The 17346-nt window shown below is 48.2% G+C and overlaps 1 protein-coding gene across 7 annotated transcripts in view; it reads left to right on the top strand.

Moving 5' to 3' along the window:
• CADM1 (cell adhesion molecule 1) overlaps nucleotides 1-17346 on the top strand; it is a 340237-nt gene that overhangs the window by 283734 nt on the left and 39157 nt on the right. For all 7 annotated transcript variants that reach the window (XR_004986335.2, XM_036428396.2, XM_036428395.2 and 4 more), the window contains exons 4-6: nucleotides 3934-4071; nucleotides 6388-6546; nucleotides 17111-17210. Coding sequence is in view for 6 of the 7 variants with exons in the window: in XM_036428396.2 (XP_036284289.1) it covers nucleotides 3934-4071; nucleotides 6388-6546; nucleotides 17111-17210 (397 nt within the window). In the remaining variant the exon portion in view is untranslated. The remainder of the gene's footprint in view (nucleotides 1-3933; nucleotides 4072-6387; nucleotides 6547-17110; nucleotides 17211-17346) is intronic.

Raw genomic sequence — 17346 nt, 5'->3', positions numbered from 1 at the left:
TTGCTATTTTCTAGTATTTCCTTCTGTGTGGCTTTCATTCAGGTTTTTATCCACATGCACTTCCTCGGATATAGTTTTGGTTTTTAGCATTAATGACCGCAGGCAGTTTTTATACTAAATGTGCCTGTTTAGTGGGACCATGTGTAAGTGTATTCTCTGATTAGTAACAGTTTTCATTTATTTTTTTCTAAATGGATTTTTATACTTTGCTAACCTCTTTTATATTAGAGTAGGCAAAAGGGAAAATAGGGTAGACTTAATAGACCAAAGTAAACTTTACGATTTTCTTGTTCAACCCCCATTTTTGGAAAGATATACCTAAATCATTTCATTTCTATTTTCCAAAGCTTTCTTGCTCTTAAGAAAGGAAGAAAGGAAGAAAGAAAGAAAGAAAGAGAGAGAGAGAGAGAGAGAGAGAGAGAGAGAGAGAGAGAGAGAGAGAGAAAGGGAAGGGAAGGGGAAGGGGAAGGGGAAGGGGAAGGGGAAGGGGAAGGGGAACGGGAAGGGAAAGGGAAAGGAAAGGAAAGGAAACTGAGCCCTGGCCAGAGTGGCTCAGTTGGAGTGCCGTCTTGTACATTGAAAGGATAGGGGTTCGATTCCAAGTCAAGACAGGTACATAAGAAAATCAATCTCTCTCTTCTTCTCTTTCTCCTTCACCCCTCCCCTCTCTCTAAAATCAATAAGCATATCCTCGACTGAGGATTACAAAAAAATCTGAAAGAAGTCACCTTTATAACTGACATCAATATAAGCCATTGGGATTCACATGATCAAATTTCATTTCATGTTTGTAAACCAAACAACTCCTATACTTGACTGTTTCTTCTAGGCTTAGTAAAGATCAGAGACACTGGCTACGGTCTTGGGGAAAGTGTGGACTTGGAAATAATCACTTAACTGCCTCTCAGGCTGCTGTTGTCCACAAGGAACAAGTCCTTTATTTTTCTACATTGGTCACTGTTTCCAACACTTTTGAAGTTTTCCACAAGTTTACCTCAGCCGTCCACGCAAAGATGATTCAGCTCTTCAGGAAGGCATGCCTGGGATTGGCATCATTAAGGGAATCGCCCTATAGGGTTAGGGAACTTTGGAGCACAGTTAACCTTTGAACAACAGGGTTAGGGTCATGACCCCCTCCACCATCAACACCCCCCCCCCCGAGGAAATCCACAAAGAACTTTTAGTCAAAACTTAGCTGCGAATAGCCTACTGTTGACTGATAACACAAACAGCCCATTAACACATATTTTGTATGTTATAAATATTATAGACTGTATTCTTACAATACGGTCAGCTAAAGAAAAGAAAATATTAAGAAAAGCATAAGGAAGATAAAATATATTTATAATATTTATTGAAAAAAGTCTGTGGTAAGTGGACCCACACAGTTCAAACTTGTGATATTCAAGGGTCAACTGTATATCCTTTGCTAAAAAAGGAAGCATTAACAGGAAAATACTGACAGTAGTTAATCCAGATGAGGACCTGTTTGCTGCCATCACTCTGTCCACCCCAAGCAAATTCCAAAAGGGATTGGTAGTTCTCTGGCCTCCTTTTATCCACCCCTTCCTCATCCCCACTCGGAACCAGCAGACAATGTACTAATGTGGAAAGGGCGTTCCGACCGTCTCAGTCTTAGGGGGAGCATAAGAAACACCAGTGGAGACAAACAGCTGGTGGAGGTGATGAGGAAAGCTAAGGTATCAAAGGCTCTGCATGAAAAAAGGAGAGAATGAAGGAAAAATACCCGGTGTCACACAGAAAACAGACATCTGACAAAGATCTCATTGACTGTTGAGACATGCCAGTGACACACTGGGTCTGTCCCATCACACAGAGACCTTCGTGTGTGCTCCCGGAGCTCTATGGCTCCATGCTCTGACCATCTCCCGCTTACTCTTTCCAGGAACGGGAGCTCCGTGCATGGCACCACCTTAGCCACTTGCCTCTGTCATGTCCTCAGGGGCCCACCCTCCTTGCCTGCCCCACATTGGATCTAAGTTTCCTTACACCGAGCGGCGTCCCATCAATCACAGTGATTGACTCTCATGCCTTCATTAGTGGGGAGGACTTCGCTAGTTTTATTTTTTTACTCCTTGGTTGTTTGCCTTTTATCGTTTCTTATTCTGTTCCTTTATAGTCTGCCAAAATCTTATTATCTTTAGGCTCGGACATTTCCTCTCACATTTGCTTAAACAGCATTTTCTTCAGTATCCCTAGTGTACTGCACTCAGAATTCAGTAGTCCTGGTTGGCGCCAGACATCTATTCTGTGTTCCTTGCCAACTGTCTAGGTACATGCGATGAGTACCTAGAAGCTACCTGATTGTCCTCCAGCTGAGATAAGCTACGTTTAGGAAATGTCTAGCTGAAGTTGTTCCATTTACTTTTGTAACTGCCTTTCTGTGTCCCTAAAATGCTAACAGACATGCAACTCCTAATTGGAGATTAGACTCTCTCTTTATGCTTATTTTTTCCTACTCAAGTGTATGTAAGCTAGGGTAGTTCTTTCTCATGTTTAACTACTCATTGGGGCCATATCACTTTAGCAACACATCCAATTGAGCAAATGTGCTGTTTTTCTCTCTCACGGGGAATGGCAAGGAGGCCTGCTTCGGGTCTAGGAGGCACCATCACCACCACACTGTCTTGCTGAGAAACATATGCAGCAAATCATCTCCTTTTCCACCATCCTCTCCAAGCATTTCCACCTGCTTTACCTCAGCATAATGGTCTTCCTGTGGGAAGAAGCCTTCCTTTTTCCACATTGGACCAGAGCAGGTGGAAATCCCAAATACGTGCTTTAATCCCATAATTTTTTGAAGCAGTGTCAGATTTATTATTCAACTTGATCACGGGATGGCATGTGTATACATATTTAATTCCTTGTTTCTCTTCTGAGTTGAGGGACTTATTAATCATGTCTCAGAACTGCCTGCTTCTTCGTGGTGGTCAGGGCACATACTCCTAGATTCATGCCACGAATTTAGCATTCTTACTGACTTCTGTTTCAAGAAGCCGGCGCCTCATATGAAGTTTCACTGTTGCTCAGTGTCATAAAAATAACATAATTTCTTCATCATTGTCATCATCTTACATACTCTTGATTTGATATTCAGAATTTTAGCCACAAAATATTTTTATTTTATTACAGGTATGTTTAATATATTGTACTTAGAGAAAGGTGGTTTTAATTCTGGCTAATAAAACTACATGCAACTACTTAGTGGTCTTTTCTACCTTTGGTTTCCAAAATCTGGGGCATTTAGAGTATGGAAAGTTACTGCTAATGAGCGGGCATTTCCTGCATTACTGCATCTTGACAGAAGGATTTTATTATGTGCCGCCCATCGGAGGTAATGATTGCATTCTGGATCTCTGTGAATGGTTCTGATTGAATGGAACTGGTTCTGAGGCGCACTTTTCTTTGGATGCTCATGGTGAGGGATTCTTTTAAGGGACTCCAAGTTTCTGAACTTTGCTGGTTGACTGTAGATTCTTTCATACGACGATTGAAATCCAAGGGTTGAGTTTAAGGAGAAAGATTTCTTTCAGAGACTTCCAGGTAAGGATGACACCTTGAATTGTGTGTGGTCCTCTTTTATCTCTTCTTCTGGTTAATCTTTAAATGACTGTAACTAATCTAACATCTATGTTGTTATAATTTGATCTCTGGTAACTGAGGGGTAGGAGACTGGTCATTTGGTGAGATACTTTAGGACAGAAATTCTGAAGAGAGCAGTTGTGCCTAATTCACTTTATTTTGATGATGACTTTGTATTTTTCCTTCCCAGTGTCAGTGTGTTTTACATTCCCATCAGAAATGTCCATTACATGTCTCTCATCTGAGAGCAGTGGTGCTAGTTTCTCTTGAATGGAAGGCTGCGCGTAGGAGTAGATTCTGTGTGTAAACGCACACACGTTTGCTTTGCAGTCCCACCACGCAATCTGGTCATCGACATCCAGAAAGATACGGCTGTGGAGGGTGAGGAGATCGAAGTCAACTGCACGGCCATGGCCAGCAAGCCAGCCACGACTATCCGGTGGTTCAAAGGCAACACGGAGCTCAAAGGTGAGGTGCCGCCAGGCCCAAGGGGTCGTGTCCCTTTGGGGAAACGAGGGAAATGCAACCCATGCCCCAGAACAAAGACATTCATCTAGAGGTGGTCTACCATCACGTACTAAATGTGTGAGGGCAAAGCATAACCCGTGTCCTCATTCTGTGGTGTGAGGGTTTGTGGTGGTGGAAGTCACTGTGGCCTGGAGCCACTGTGAGAGCTCCCCAGGGCTCAGGCCACCCATGCTATTCCCCCGTTCTCCTTGCGTTCACCCGACGACTCCGGGTGGTCAGAACTCCAAGTCCTCATGTTATCCATTTAAGAAAAAACATATGTCAGCCTTTACCGTGTGAACTGCACGTCGCCCACCACCGGCTGCCCTGTCAGCTGTCCAGTGTGCCCTCTGCGCAGTGGCTGCACAGGTCAGAAAAGGCCGCCTTCCTTGTGAATTAGCAGACACCACCTTGCGTCTGAAACCTACCGTTCAGTTGCCCGTTTCCCTGGCTGTGCTTTTGTGCAGTGTCTGGTGCAGTGGCCAGCAGGCGGCCCCTGCACCCTGCTCCCCCTGTCTCCCTGGCTGGGCCATTCCAGGCTTCTGTCCTAGAGCTCAGAGAGTTGCAACCTTACCCTCTGCCTTGGCCCCTCCCTGCTCCTCCAACCATTCCTGTCAGTTATCCTAAGCCCTTCCCCTCCTGCCCCTCCTGCCAGTTATCCTGAGCCCTCCCCCTCTCACCCCTCCTGTCAGTTATCCTAAGCCCTCCCCCTCCCCGCCCCTCCTGTCAGTTATCCTAAGCCCTCCCCCACCCTGCCCCTCCTGTCAATTATCCTAAGCCCTCCCTCCTCCCCGCTCCTCCTGTCAGTTATCCTAAGCTCTCACCCTCCCTGCCCCTCTTATTAGTTATCCTAAGCCCTCCCCCTCCCTGCCCCTCCTGTCAGTTATCCTAAGCCCTCCCCCTCCTGCCCCTCCTGCCAGTTATCCTAAGCTCTCACCCTCCCTGCCCCTCCTGTCAGTTATCCTAAGCCCTCCCCCACCCCGCCCCTCCTGTCAATTATCCTAAGCCCTCCCCCTCCCTGCCCCTCCTGTCAGTTATCCTAAGCCCTCCCCCTCCCTGCCCCTCCTTTCAGTTATCCTAAGCCCTCCCCCTCCTGCCAGTTATCCTAAGCTCTCACCCTCCCTGCCCCTCCTATCAGTTATCCTAAGCCCTCATACATGTTAGCATCTGATTCTCTCCTTGGGGAGGTGGCCCTGCAAGTCGCAGCCAGCACAAAGGACTAGGCTGAGCTCCTGGTCACATGACAGAAATGCTGCCGTATGCCTCCATTCCTCTTATGGGGAGAGTGATACCATATACAGCATGTGGATCTTATGAAGATGGAGGAGTGAATATTCACGAGGATGGAGCCAGTGTCTGGATGTGCTTGTTGAGTAGATGAAGGCACCTGGAGGAAAGGAACAGTCCTGAGAAAGGGGGCGTAAAAGTCTCTACGCAGAACCAGATAAATGTGTGTAGCAGCTCAAGTTTCAAAAAGCTCGCTCTGTTTCACTCTCCCATTCCTGGGTGTGGTTTTGGAAGGAAGGAGTTTCTCATTTCCCCTCTGCTTTTCTGTCTGAGTGAATTGAGCCATTAAATGTGTACCGATATGTACAAAACATTAAAAGAAAGTTAATGGTGCGTCTTGTCCCGGGGAGTGCGGTTAGGAATGGCTGCCTTGGCCTATTCATCCGTCCGGAAGCCGCCCCACAGCTCCCTTGCGGGCACGGCTCCCTCTGGCCTGGCGCCCGCGCTAGCTCTGCTCTGCCCGCACCCCGCGCCTGTGGTGGCCTTCCAAAGGTCTCAGAGCTTAAACATTTCAATTACATTTCAATTATGCAGATCCATTGTGTTACTTTCCCCCTTGATTGAGGCTGGTGGGGGTGTGGCAGGGGCGTTTATACTTCTCCTGGTTAAGCTCCTGGGGGCTCTGGGTGCGGCCCTGGAATTTCTAAACCGAATGACAGCCTAGTGGACAGGTCAAGTTCAGATGACCATAGGTGGCATGCTCTTCTCTTCTCCTTTCCTGAATGGAAACATGTGTAATGTATTTAAATGAAAATGGTATGTTATGTGTAGTTGAAATGTACCCCTCTAAATATATCTGAAAGACCACCCTGCCAGGTTGAAAGTAGGAAACGATCATTTTCTCAGCCATCTCCCCACAGATTGTTCCTATGCCAAGTGGCTTCCATCCTCTTTGTGTAATGATGCTGGGCTGGGCAGGCGAGCGGAGGGTCTGAACCCAGCGATAGACATGCTCTCAGCTGCCGGTTTCTCGGTGTGGTTTCTCCCCAGGCAAATCGGAGGTGGAGGAGTGGTCGGACATGTACACCGTGACCAGTCAGCTGATGCTGAAGGTGCGCAGGGAGGACGACGGGGTCCCAGTGATCTGCCAGGTGGAGCACCCCGCCGTCACCGGGAACCTGCAGACCCAGCGGTACCTGGAGGTGCAGTGTGAGTACCCGTTGGGCCGTGCTGGCTGCTGTCACACATACCCAGACAGAGCGGCTGGTGCTTATATACACAACAACCATGGCTTTCTCAGGGTCCTGGAGGCTGGGGGTCCGAGATCAAGGCTCAGCACGGTCACGTTCTGGTGAAAGCGCTTCCTGGTGCACCCAGGCGCCTTCTCGCTGTGCCCTCACCCGAAGAAGGGGCTGAGAGCTCTGGGAACCTCTTTGAATCCCATTCATGTGGGCTCTGCCTTCATGACCTAAGCACCTCCCTAAGGCTCCACCCCCTGGTCCTGTCCCACAGGACACTGGGGCTTCAGCATACGGATTTGGGGGACACACAAACATTCACGCTGTAGCAGTGCCCCTGTGTTCTGTTCTGAGGGCCCAGGGCAGCAATTGCTCAAAACACTTCAGAAGCCGTTTTTTGAATGCATATGTTTTAGGCAGTATAGATAGAGTTTTTATCTAGTTGTCTTGGTAGGAAAATAAGCAAAGGATTATTTCACTGAAACACAGCCATATTCCTGAGTGCCAATGAGGATTTTTAAAATACTAGATTTAACCTAAATGTGAAACTTTAAAATGATTCCAATCTGCTCTAGCATATGAGTTAATTACATTTTTTGAATATTGACTATAATCATTTCTATGTCAACTTCAAAATCTAGGGCAATCTCCTCTCCCTGTTTTCTAACCCCATCGTAAGAACTGAAGTTTTTATAGGAGAGACTGTATTTGCATTCGGCAGTTTGCTTCAAGTTGCACATTCTCTTCCATTTTTAGCTTATGTGATACAGTGAGTCTAAAAGTGGAAGGAACCCTTTGGGCTCAATGCCACAGCCCTGCTGGCTTCACCCCTAAAAGCCACCTCGTGGTGAGTGAGTATCTCCTCACTGTGCCCCGTGGACAAAAGGTGTTCTCTCCGTCTTCTCCTCTGGGCTCTCCTAATTGTGAAAAAAAAATACCTGTTTTCTGCAAAAAAACCAGTCCCCACACCAAGGCTGAGTCTGAGTAACCACCTTTCATTTCCCATCAGAAGGCTCCTGGAGCTTGGCCTTGGGTGTGCAGAGTGAAAAGGCTGCCAGCGTTGGGTGGGGTGGCAGTGCCTGGGGTCTGGGAAGGATACGCGTTGTCTTCCGTGAATTCTTCCGTTACTTCCCCAGGCCGCTGTAACATGGCCGCAACTCCGTGGCTTAACACGGCAGCCATGCACTGTCTCCGGTGCGGGGAGACTGCAGCCGGAAAGCGGGGTGTCGGCAGGGCCAGACTCCCTCTGACCGCTCCGGGGAGGCACGGCCTGCCTGTTGCCGCTGCTCATGGCTCCAGCTTTCTTGGTCGTGGTTACATCCCTCCCTTCTCTCCTCCATCTGGACGTGGCTCTCCTTTCCTGTTTGTCTCTTATAAGGGAACTGGTCATTGGACTTAGGGCCCCAGACAAGTCCAGAATATTCTTATTTCTAGATCCTTTTTAACTAGTTAAAATGTAAAGTCATCTGTAAAGACTCCTTTCCCAGGCTCCCAGGGTTAGGAAGTTTGGGGACCACCATCCAACCTCCTGCAGCCTCTGTGTGTTTAAACGGAGCAAAACAAGGGATTGGGCAGGTTACAAACAGTTTCTTCTAAAAGACCACCGTCCCATTCCAAGCCTCGCTTATTTACTCTGTGAGCTTGGCTCAATTTAACATTACATAACTCAGGTTTTCCTTGTTAATTCATTTCCTTACTTCATTATGTAGCTTCATTATGGCAGCCGCTTATAATTTTCATATTACTGAAACTATTGTGGTGTGATGTCCCTATAATGGGAAAACATAAATGATCAGATGTTATCTAAATTGGCAGTTAGTAGATTTCTTTTGACTTTGCTAATATGTAATTCACTTAAGCAAACTTAATATCCATTAACTTCCCTTGTAGGGGCCCATTAGCTTCAATAATGCATTAGCTCCTTTGTGAGACCTGCGTGGTACTCTCCCCGTTCCCTCCCCCAAACTCTTTCAGTAGCTTCCCCAGAATACCTTCCAACAGCACACAACCCACCCACCTACAACATGGCACTCACACCCGGTGCTCAGCGCTCCTGGCACTACCCTCCGGCCCTGGGGAGACGTGATAATGATATTTATAAGCTGCGTCTTCCTTACTGTGTAGATTCAGGTGGCCTTTGTCCCTTAAGAAAAGAAGTAAAGCACCACATCTCCATGCATTTTACTTCAGCCGCAGGGGAGGACCGCAATGCCTCCAAGAATGAAGATGCAGCTGCTGATCCTGTCTCTCTAAGGCGGCCTCTCCTTATGGGAGACTCTGCTCCCTTCTTCCCATCAGCCGCACACATTTCACCCCTGATGCTCCATGATTTGGGATGTATGTAAAGAAAAAAGTTTCCTTGCATAAAAGAAAGCTAAGAATCGCAAAGCATTACCGTAATCTGCGAGGAATTGGGAGTCTGGTTTGGCGCCTAAATGAGACTCGCTGCTCAGGAAGGTCGCTGCAGGCTCATTCACACCCTTGCATTCCCAGAGCGCAGTGAGGGCTTGCTGAGTCAGCCAGGAATGCCCCAGTAGCTTCTTCAGAAGGCGGGATTCTCTCCATCACTCCTGCAGCTGCACTCTTAGGAACCCAGCTGCTGTGCACAACAAGGAGTCTCAGGCCTCAGACACCCATGGCGCCAGGTCACTGGGCACCAGGCTTTCTCCGTGTTGGCCCTGATGCTGGTGACTGGGCTCCGTTCTCCGAGGGGAGCCTCTCTCCGCAGACAAGCCGTGCCGTCTGGATGGCCGTGAGGAAAGATGAGGCACTTTAATGCCTGAGGATCAGTAGCCAACCGCATGGACGGGGAATCATTTTGGATGAGGTGGAACTTTAGCCCATTATTTATTTATTGGCTCAGGCCCTTAGAGCCAGCAGTCCTTAACCTTTTCTGGGGTCGCTGACCTCTTTAAAAACCTTTGATAGCTGTGTACCCGGAAAAGATTAACAAAATTACATATTCACTGCATTTTGCTCACGATTTAAGAATTCTGTTGACCCTCCAGTTTTCCTAACTTCAGTTACTTGAGGGCCACTTTCACAGGTTTTGCCATATCAACATGTTATCTGTGTTCCTGCCCCGTTTAGAATTTATCTTTACGTCACTTTATTGCTTTAGCCTACCCAAAACCCATATAAAAGATCTATAAAATTATGAGTTTTATTTGCTATGCATATCTAATAAATATTACCTAAATAAATATATAACTTAAAAAGACATACAACTATTAGGGTGTTTTTTTTTTAATATATTTTATTGATTTTTTTTTTACAGAGAGGAAGAGAGAGGGATAGAGAGTTAAAAACATCGATGAGAGAGAATCATCAATCAGCCGCCTCTTGCACACCCCCCATCAGGGATGTGCCCGCAACCAATGTACATGCTCTTGACTGGAATCAAACCTGGGACCTTTCAGTCCCCAGACTGATGCTCTATCCACTGAGCCAAACCGGTTTCGGCCTCAAAAGATTTCTTATATCATTAGTGATAAATATGAACTTATCACCAGGAGATACTGAGTTCACCCACGAACCTCGAAGGAAGAATCGCTCTACTCAGAGTGAATTCGGCTGCCTCGGGGGCTGCGCTGACCTGATAGGATTAGCACTGAGTATACTCACTGGGCTCAGCTGGGCCCATTTTGTCACATGACGGCTTATGGAAACCTCTCTCTCATCTGAGAGGAGATGAACAGGGTTAAATGACACATCAGGCATTAAATTCTATATAAATGATGTCCTCCTAAGAATACTATTTTTAAAAAGGAAATGAAGTAATGAGAATCTACATGGTATGCCATTACATATTTTATGTTAAATGCACCAGGAAAAGGAGAAGAGAGAGAAAATGCTCACAGTGCCCCCAGACCGCAGAGAAGACAAGGCCTGAGCTACAACTTGGAATTGCTTTTGTCTTGTGGATTTAAGTCCTAATTAACTGAACACAGAACTTTGCAGCATTTTTTTGTTGTTGTTGTTGTTAGGACCCTATCTGTATTTTGTGGTATCAGGAGAAATTGTTTTGCCCAATTATGTGAAAAATCAGCCCGAAGTGGAGGCTGTCACATTTTTAATAATCCTTAGATTTTTTTGGTGAGTGTGGATATTAATTGTGCAGTATGCATTGAAGTGATTAACGTCAGTGTAATTTATCATCTGGAGATTTCTGAACATAAATAAACGAGCTGTTTTGTTCACAAGGTGCTGACCCTTTCAGAAGCGGAGAATTGGAGCGGCCCCTCCCCCCTTTCCGTATAAATATGAACGCGCCACAATCAGCCAAGTGTTCAGTTATTTGATTTTCTGGGGCATTAGCTGCTCTTGTTTGTGACATTTCCCTGTTGGGTGCTCGTTTGCAAGCTCATTAGTAAGGTTTTCTCATAGGAGCGTTGTGGGAACGAAGAGCATACAGTAGGGCTCTCGGCTTTCCAAGCTTTCGCTCCCAGCCCGACAAGGACACAGCAGCGTGCAGCTAAATGTTTAAAACAGGAGATAATTGTACTTGCCCGCTGCAATTCAAAGCTCTCTTCCCTTAGCTGTTGGGCAGGAGCCGGTTTTGCTTTTGAATGTTCTGAGCTACGTGACCCTGGGTTCTCTCTGTGCGTTTTTCCTTGCGAGGTGCACAGTGTTGGTTAATTATAGCAGAGCCGAGCCCGGTGCAAAGGGAACCGCTTAGGGCCTCCCGTCCGAGGGCAGCGCACACGGGTCACATAAGAGCCCGTGTGAGCAGGAACAGCTCGCAGTCTGTGCCCTAAAAGAAAGCTGTCTCAATAGCATCAAGGTGGCCACGCAGCGACAGGAGCTGGGAGCTGGGAGCTGGAAGGCACGCTGGGACCTCAGCACGGAAGCCAGGTCGCGGCTCCGATGGGAAGCCTCACTGTGGACTGAGGTGACCTCCGGCTCTTGAATTGCTGCCGTGCCTGTTGCTTTCGCCCATCGTAGCCTTGCTCTTTAAGATGTTCTTGCTGAACTCCTCGTTCTGTGAGGGTTCTGTGTGCGTGTGCATATTTGTAAAAAAATAAAATAAAAATTAAGAGATGAGTCTTGGAAGGGAGCATGAGCAGACCCAGTAGTGGGTGTTTGGGTGCCTTCCCTGCTCTGATTACCATCTGACTGTCAATCATGGACATGGACATGTTTCAAAGCGCATACCAATGAGGCAAGCTGGCAGGTATTTCGTAAACCCATATCTCCTTCATCCAGGTCCAGAGAAGGCTAGAGGTTTGCTTTCATTCCCTCCACTGTGGGAACTTGGGCACGGAGGGGACAGTCGAACCCTGCTCTTTATCTGCATCAGAATAAGTATGGCCCCTGTCCTTGGGGCCCTGCAGGGGGGCAGGGAGGAAAACCTGGAAGTTGGAAGCATCCTGTTGGAAGTGGCAGGTTGAAGGTTTCTGGGAGCAGCTTCTGCTCTCAGGTGCACTCTTCACAGCGGATGGCTGGGGTCCGACGGGCCTGCTTCTCTCTGATCGCCCTTCTCACTCTTTTCCCCCCAACAAAATACACTCTCCCTCCCACTCTTCCTTTCTTTCATTTTGTGTAAAGCAGTGCTCCCTAATCAGTCCCACACTGCTCTCTGACCATTCCTACACTGCTCCCTAACCACCTACCCCTGCTCTCTAACCACTCACACTGCTTTCTAACCAGTCTCACAGTGCTCCCTAACCACCTACCCCTGCTTTCTAACCACCCACACTGCTCTCTAACCATCCACACCTGCTCTCTAACCAGTCCTATACCTGCTCTCTAATGGTCCCACCCCCGCTCTCTCACCACCCATCTTTGCTCTCTTATCATCCATATCTGTGTTAGAGTTGCCCTCCTTCAGGGCAGACTCCTCTCCCAACAGTCTAGGCACCATCTTAGGTGCTGATTCTTGCTTCGAACACAAATAGCCCCTAATACTCACCAAATATCAGGTGAATCTTTGCATTGTCACCTACTCCAAGCTGCGGTAATCCTCCATGATTGACAGAGACTCTTCATAGTCAGTGCACCCCACCCGAGTGCACAAGCCAGGCTGTACCTCAGTAAGACCACCCCCAGCCATGGCATACCCCAGAGGGACCCTCCCCTGGCCAGGCTGTACCACAATGAGGACCGCCCCACCCCCACCCCCCAGCCTTGGGACATTTGACATCCACATTCTAGAATTAGAATGTCAGGGAGAGAAGGAGGTGCCTGTAGTTCTGGGGGTGACCGGTCTGCTGGCTGAGGGAGGCCTCCCCTGCCCACAGCTCTTATTGCTGGCCGGATGTGAGGATGGTGACATAGCTCCCTTTTAAATAAAGGCCCTATGCACTGGTATTGGCCAGCGAGGAGGCTGACTGTTAGCATAGGAGAGGGAAACACAGAGCAGGTCTTCTGAGAAGATCGTAGGCTGTGTGGCTGGCGTGGCACCAGCTGCAGTCTGCCAGCAGCCACCCTTGCCTCTCTCTCAGAGCTTCCTTTTATATGTGTACACGGCCCCTCTATGGAGGGCAAAGTGCATTTAAAGGAAGCTCATCAAATCAGAGCACCTTTCTCGTGTTGTTTTTTAATTGGCTGCTCCTGTGGAGTGACTGAGGCCTCGGTATTTAGCCCTCTGTGCACCTTTGGCTGATGCAGGGCTGCTGGTGCTATGGCAGCCTTGCTAGGTGTCTTCTATGGGGAAGGAGGGGAGTTCTGGTGTGTTTTTAAAACCTCAGCTTCCTCCACCTAATCGGTTGGCTCTGGGCGAGGCCATCTCTATAACTGTAAAGTTCCAAACGTGCGTGGATCTACTGTTGTTCTTACTTCCGGAGCAGCTCCATTTTGCAATGACAGGAAGCTGCTCTGAGCATCACGTGCCTGGGCACTTACTGCCCTGGGACAGAAAGTGTCCCCAGGCTTTCAGCCTGTGCCCGCACCGCCAGCCGATACAGAAAATGGTCACCAGAAAACGGACTGGGCCTTACCTCAGTACTTCAAAACACATCTTGGCGTCTGCTTCCGTTTCAGAAAAGATGTGGTGGGGCACAACATGTGATTTATGAACATAATTAAAATATTACTGATGAGCCTGGGCTGTGGAGTCAGCCGTCTGACTGCTCCGTATTTTGACGGTGATTCTGCCGTCAGCATCCTTCTGAGAAATGTTTACGTCCCTGAGTGAGAGGTGCCGGCCATACCACAGGGCTTCCTTCCAGGCTCCTGCGGAGAAGACGCGAGTTCCTCTCCCAGGGGAAGGGACAGGGCCCGGACTGGCCTGTGAGTTGCCTTCACTCAGGGAGGGACCTGGGCACACGGACCTTCCGCTTGGTCTCTCTGGGCGAGAGGAGAGCCCGGCTGCCCTGCGGTCGGTCATGCACTGAATGTAGTCCGCAGAGGAAGGCATGTTTCTGTGTGACACCAGCAAGATGCATGTTTACCTTCTCACGTGGCTGTTGAGGTAGCTGTGGCAGCTGCACCCATAAGTACAGGGTGGTGTGTCTCCAGAAACCTAAAGGGTAAATGAGGAAAATCAGTTACCAAAAATGAAGGCGCCTTTTCTATGGCATAGTATATGATTTTTAAACATAAATTCCAGATATAGCAAACATAAGTTCCAGGTATAGCTTGTTCTTGTTCTTTCTAATTTATGTGAAAATTGACCGGTAAGCAGCCATTAGTAACATAAAGAAACATTTACCTAAAACAAATTCAGTTGTACTGAAAAGGCGGAGGGGATTAGATGTTCAGCACTCTCTTTGTTTTTAACTAGAGGCCTGAATCCCAGCTCAAGCCCCCAAGCTTGTTGCCCCAGTTCACACCCCCCAGCCTCCTAGCCCCACAGCCTTGCCTGGCACCCTGCCATGGCCTGGCACCACCCTGTTACCTGTTACACCATCCCATCTGCCAGGAGATCTGTCAGAGCTGGGCAACAGCCCCAGCCCCCGCATCACCACTGGTTGCCTTCTGCAGATCAATCAGGCCCCCACTCACACCTGCCTTGGCCTGGCACTGCCCGCTCACCTGCTCCAACATCCCGCTGTGGTCCCGCTCTCGTTGGGGCCCATTGGGGCCAGCAGTACCTCCACTTCCGCCCACTGCCAGCACCTCACGCCAATGCCCGTCATGTTCCGCTCTACCCCCCGATGGTTAGCACACGACATAGCAAGCAGTCAAACTCCTGGTGGTCAAACTCCCGGTCGAACAGTTTGCATACTAGGCTTTTATTGAGTAGGGTGGACATTGAGCATGTAGAACCCTTAGTGGCTATGCTGAAAAACATACCCTCTCTCTGATTGCTTGTGAATTACACATGGGGAAAGAAAGCCTTGGACATAACCTCTGCTTCCCCAAATTGCCAGGCGGAAGTCAGCAGCGCATAGAATACCTAGCCCTCCCGTGAGTCAGAGATTAACCCCTAAGCAAACATTACATTTTAGCCTGATTAGGGGCTTTACCTTTAGTCTCACCCAGAATGGTTCACTGTGAGAATGACAGAGGCTCCCGACCACGGACTCTGTCCCTGATGTTGCTTCTGAGAATGAACTCCAAGGGAGCAGGTCTCGTGTGGTCTCTGTTGTTGTTGTGTTTGTTTTTCATAAACTTCCCCAGCCAGCCTCTATGTGTGTGTCCCATCACCAGAACCACCAGGCATGGCTGCATGTAGCTTACGGCAGAGCCCGTAGCTCTCAGAGGAGCTCTAGCGCCCTCCAGCAGTCCATCCTCGGTCAAGGTCATCCTATCCTGCTGGCCTGTGCCTTTCTTTACTGATTCCCTTCCTACACAGTCATCAGCTGGAAACCCTCGCCATTTTGCTGCTAAGCATCTCTTTCACCAGCAGGTCTGAGAACAGAGCCGTCACCTGCACCTCCTCTGGCACTCAGGCCGGCGAGCCTGTCTCTGAAAAGTGACCCAGCTTCTCGGGAAGCTCTGCCCACTCACCGTGTCAGCGTGGGGGTGGGGAGGGGCGCTTCCCAAAGGCCTCGCGTGCCTTGTGGTTTTCAGCCGTAAGAAAGGGATCTCTGAAGGGAAGCAAGACCTCTGGTACACCAGGAAAGCAGCCACCCAGGAGAAGGCGTCATGTGCAGCCTGGCCAGTGGGTCTGGCTGAGACCGCTGAGCCCCGGTCCCGGAGTCCTCCCTGGTTCCATAGGAGGAATGCTAATGAGCGGCCACCGCGTGTAAAGGCCAGGGGCTGTTGTTTGGGCCTGTGATTGCCTGACAGAGGGGAGTAGTGAAAATTATTTTGACCTTTCAGCCAACTGATGTCTTGCCCTCTCACATTTATTACTCTTGGGAATATTTTCAAAAATATACATTTACAGAGTCACAGAATTAAATGAGAAACTGATTTAGGGATTAATAGCTTGTTCAGAACAGACAAAAAGTAAAACCCCAGTTTCATCTAGGTTTTATTTGTAAATGTATCTGCCTGGGTATTTAACTCCAAGATCGTCCTCTCCCCTTCCTAGTCCCTGCCCCTCCCTCACTTAGCTCTCATACGCTTACAAACTCTGTTTTGTTTTGTTTCTTGTTTTGTGTGGGTTTTTTCTTAAATATATTTTTATTGATTTCAGAGAGAGAGAGAGAGAAACATCAGTGATGAGAGAAAAATCATTGATTGGCTGCCTCCTGTATTCCCTCTACTGGGGCCGGAAACCCAGACATGTACCCTTGACCAGAATCAAACCCGGGAACCCCAGTCTGCAGTCTGATTCTCTGTCCACTGAGCCAAACCACTAGGATACAAACTCAGTATTTAAATGGCTAGTGGAAGTAAGAATAGCCAGATCACCTACCTAAGTACTTCCCTGCACACTTGGTGTTAACATGGATTGTTATTGGAAAACATAATTTTGAATCAGAAATTTCCCCCAACATGCATTTCATGGGACCCTCTCTCAGGCTTATTTCTGCTCCATTCTCCGCACCAGTGTTCTCATCCGGAAAACCCGGGCTGTTTCTCCACCGGTTTCCGTCCCCAGGTCAGACACTCAGGAGACTGTGGGAACCCTTCCTTTGTGCTTATGTTTACCTGCGAGAGTCGGAGTCTAACTATTTGACTACGAGCCACCAGGACTCCCATCTCCCTGTCTGTAAAACCGCTCGAGTAGAACGGGGAATTGTGCCTTTCCCGTTTGAAAATGAGCATAGAAGAGGCAAACTCATTAATATGCAGCGTCACAACGCATTGTCGCACAGTAACATATGATATATGATAAAATGTATCAATTCCGAGCGCCACAAATATCTGCGGCTTCACCTCAGCATGAAAGCAAATGAGTTTCCTTTAGCTTGAGTGAGTCTGGAGATAAACTTCAATGTAACGAAATGTATTTCACAGGAAATATTTGATGTGGCGCAGTTGGCTTATGAATCTCTTATCTTTTCTGGTTCACTCCTTAGCGTTATTAGTCAATTTAATTTGAGCAAATGCCAGGATTACTAACTAATTAGAAGGGAGTTAGCGAAGGCGGCGGGTGGGGCCGGTGGGGGCTGGCACTCTGGGCGGGTGGCAGAAGCCCGCCTGATGGTGCCTGACGATACCATCCTCTAAACATTGTCCTTTGTGTTGTTGTCACACAGATAAGCCTCGGGTGCACATTCAGATGACTTATCCTCTGCAAGGCCTGACCCGGGAAGGGGACGCTCTTGAACTAACCTGTGAAGTCAGCGGGAAACCCCAGTAAGTTCTCAAGGCCAAGGTCGGCCGGAGTGGGGGGAGGGTCACAGCAGGGAAGGTCACCACGCAGAGTCTCTCCTGCTGTAAAGGTGGAATATTTTTTCAAGAAGTAAAAGAATATTCAGTGGAATAAATATCT

The sequence above is a fragment of the Pipistrellus kuhlii genome, unplaced genomic scaffold (genome assembly GCF_014108245.1).
Source record: "Pipistrellus kuhlii isolate mPipKuh1 unplaced genomic scaffold, mPipKuh1.p scaffold_m20_p_9, whole genome shotgun sequence".
In the NCBI taxonomy this organism is placed as follows: Eukaryota; Metazoa; Chordata; class Mammalia; order Chiroptera; family Vespertilionidae; genus Pipistrellus; species Pipistrellus kuhlii.
Note: the sequence above shows the minus strand (reverse complement) of the source record. Positions and strands in the feature narration are given on the sequence as shown.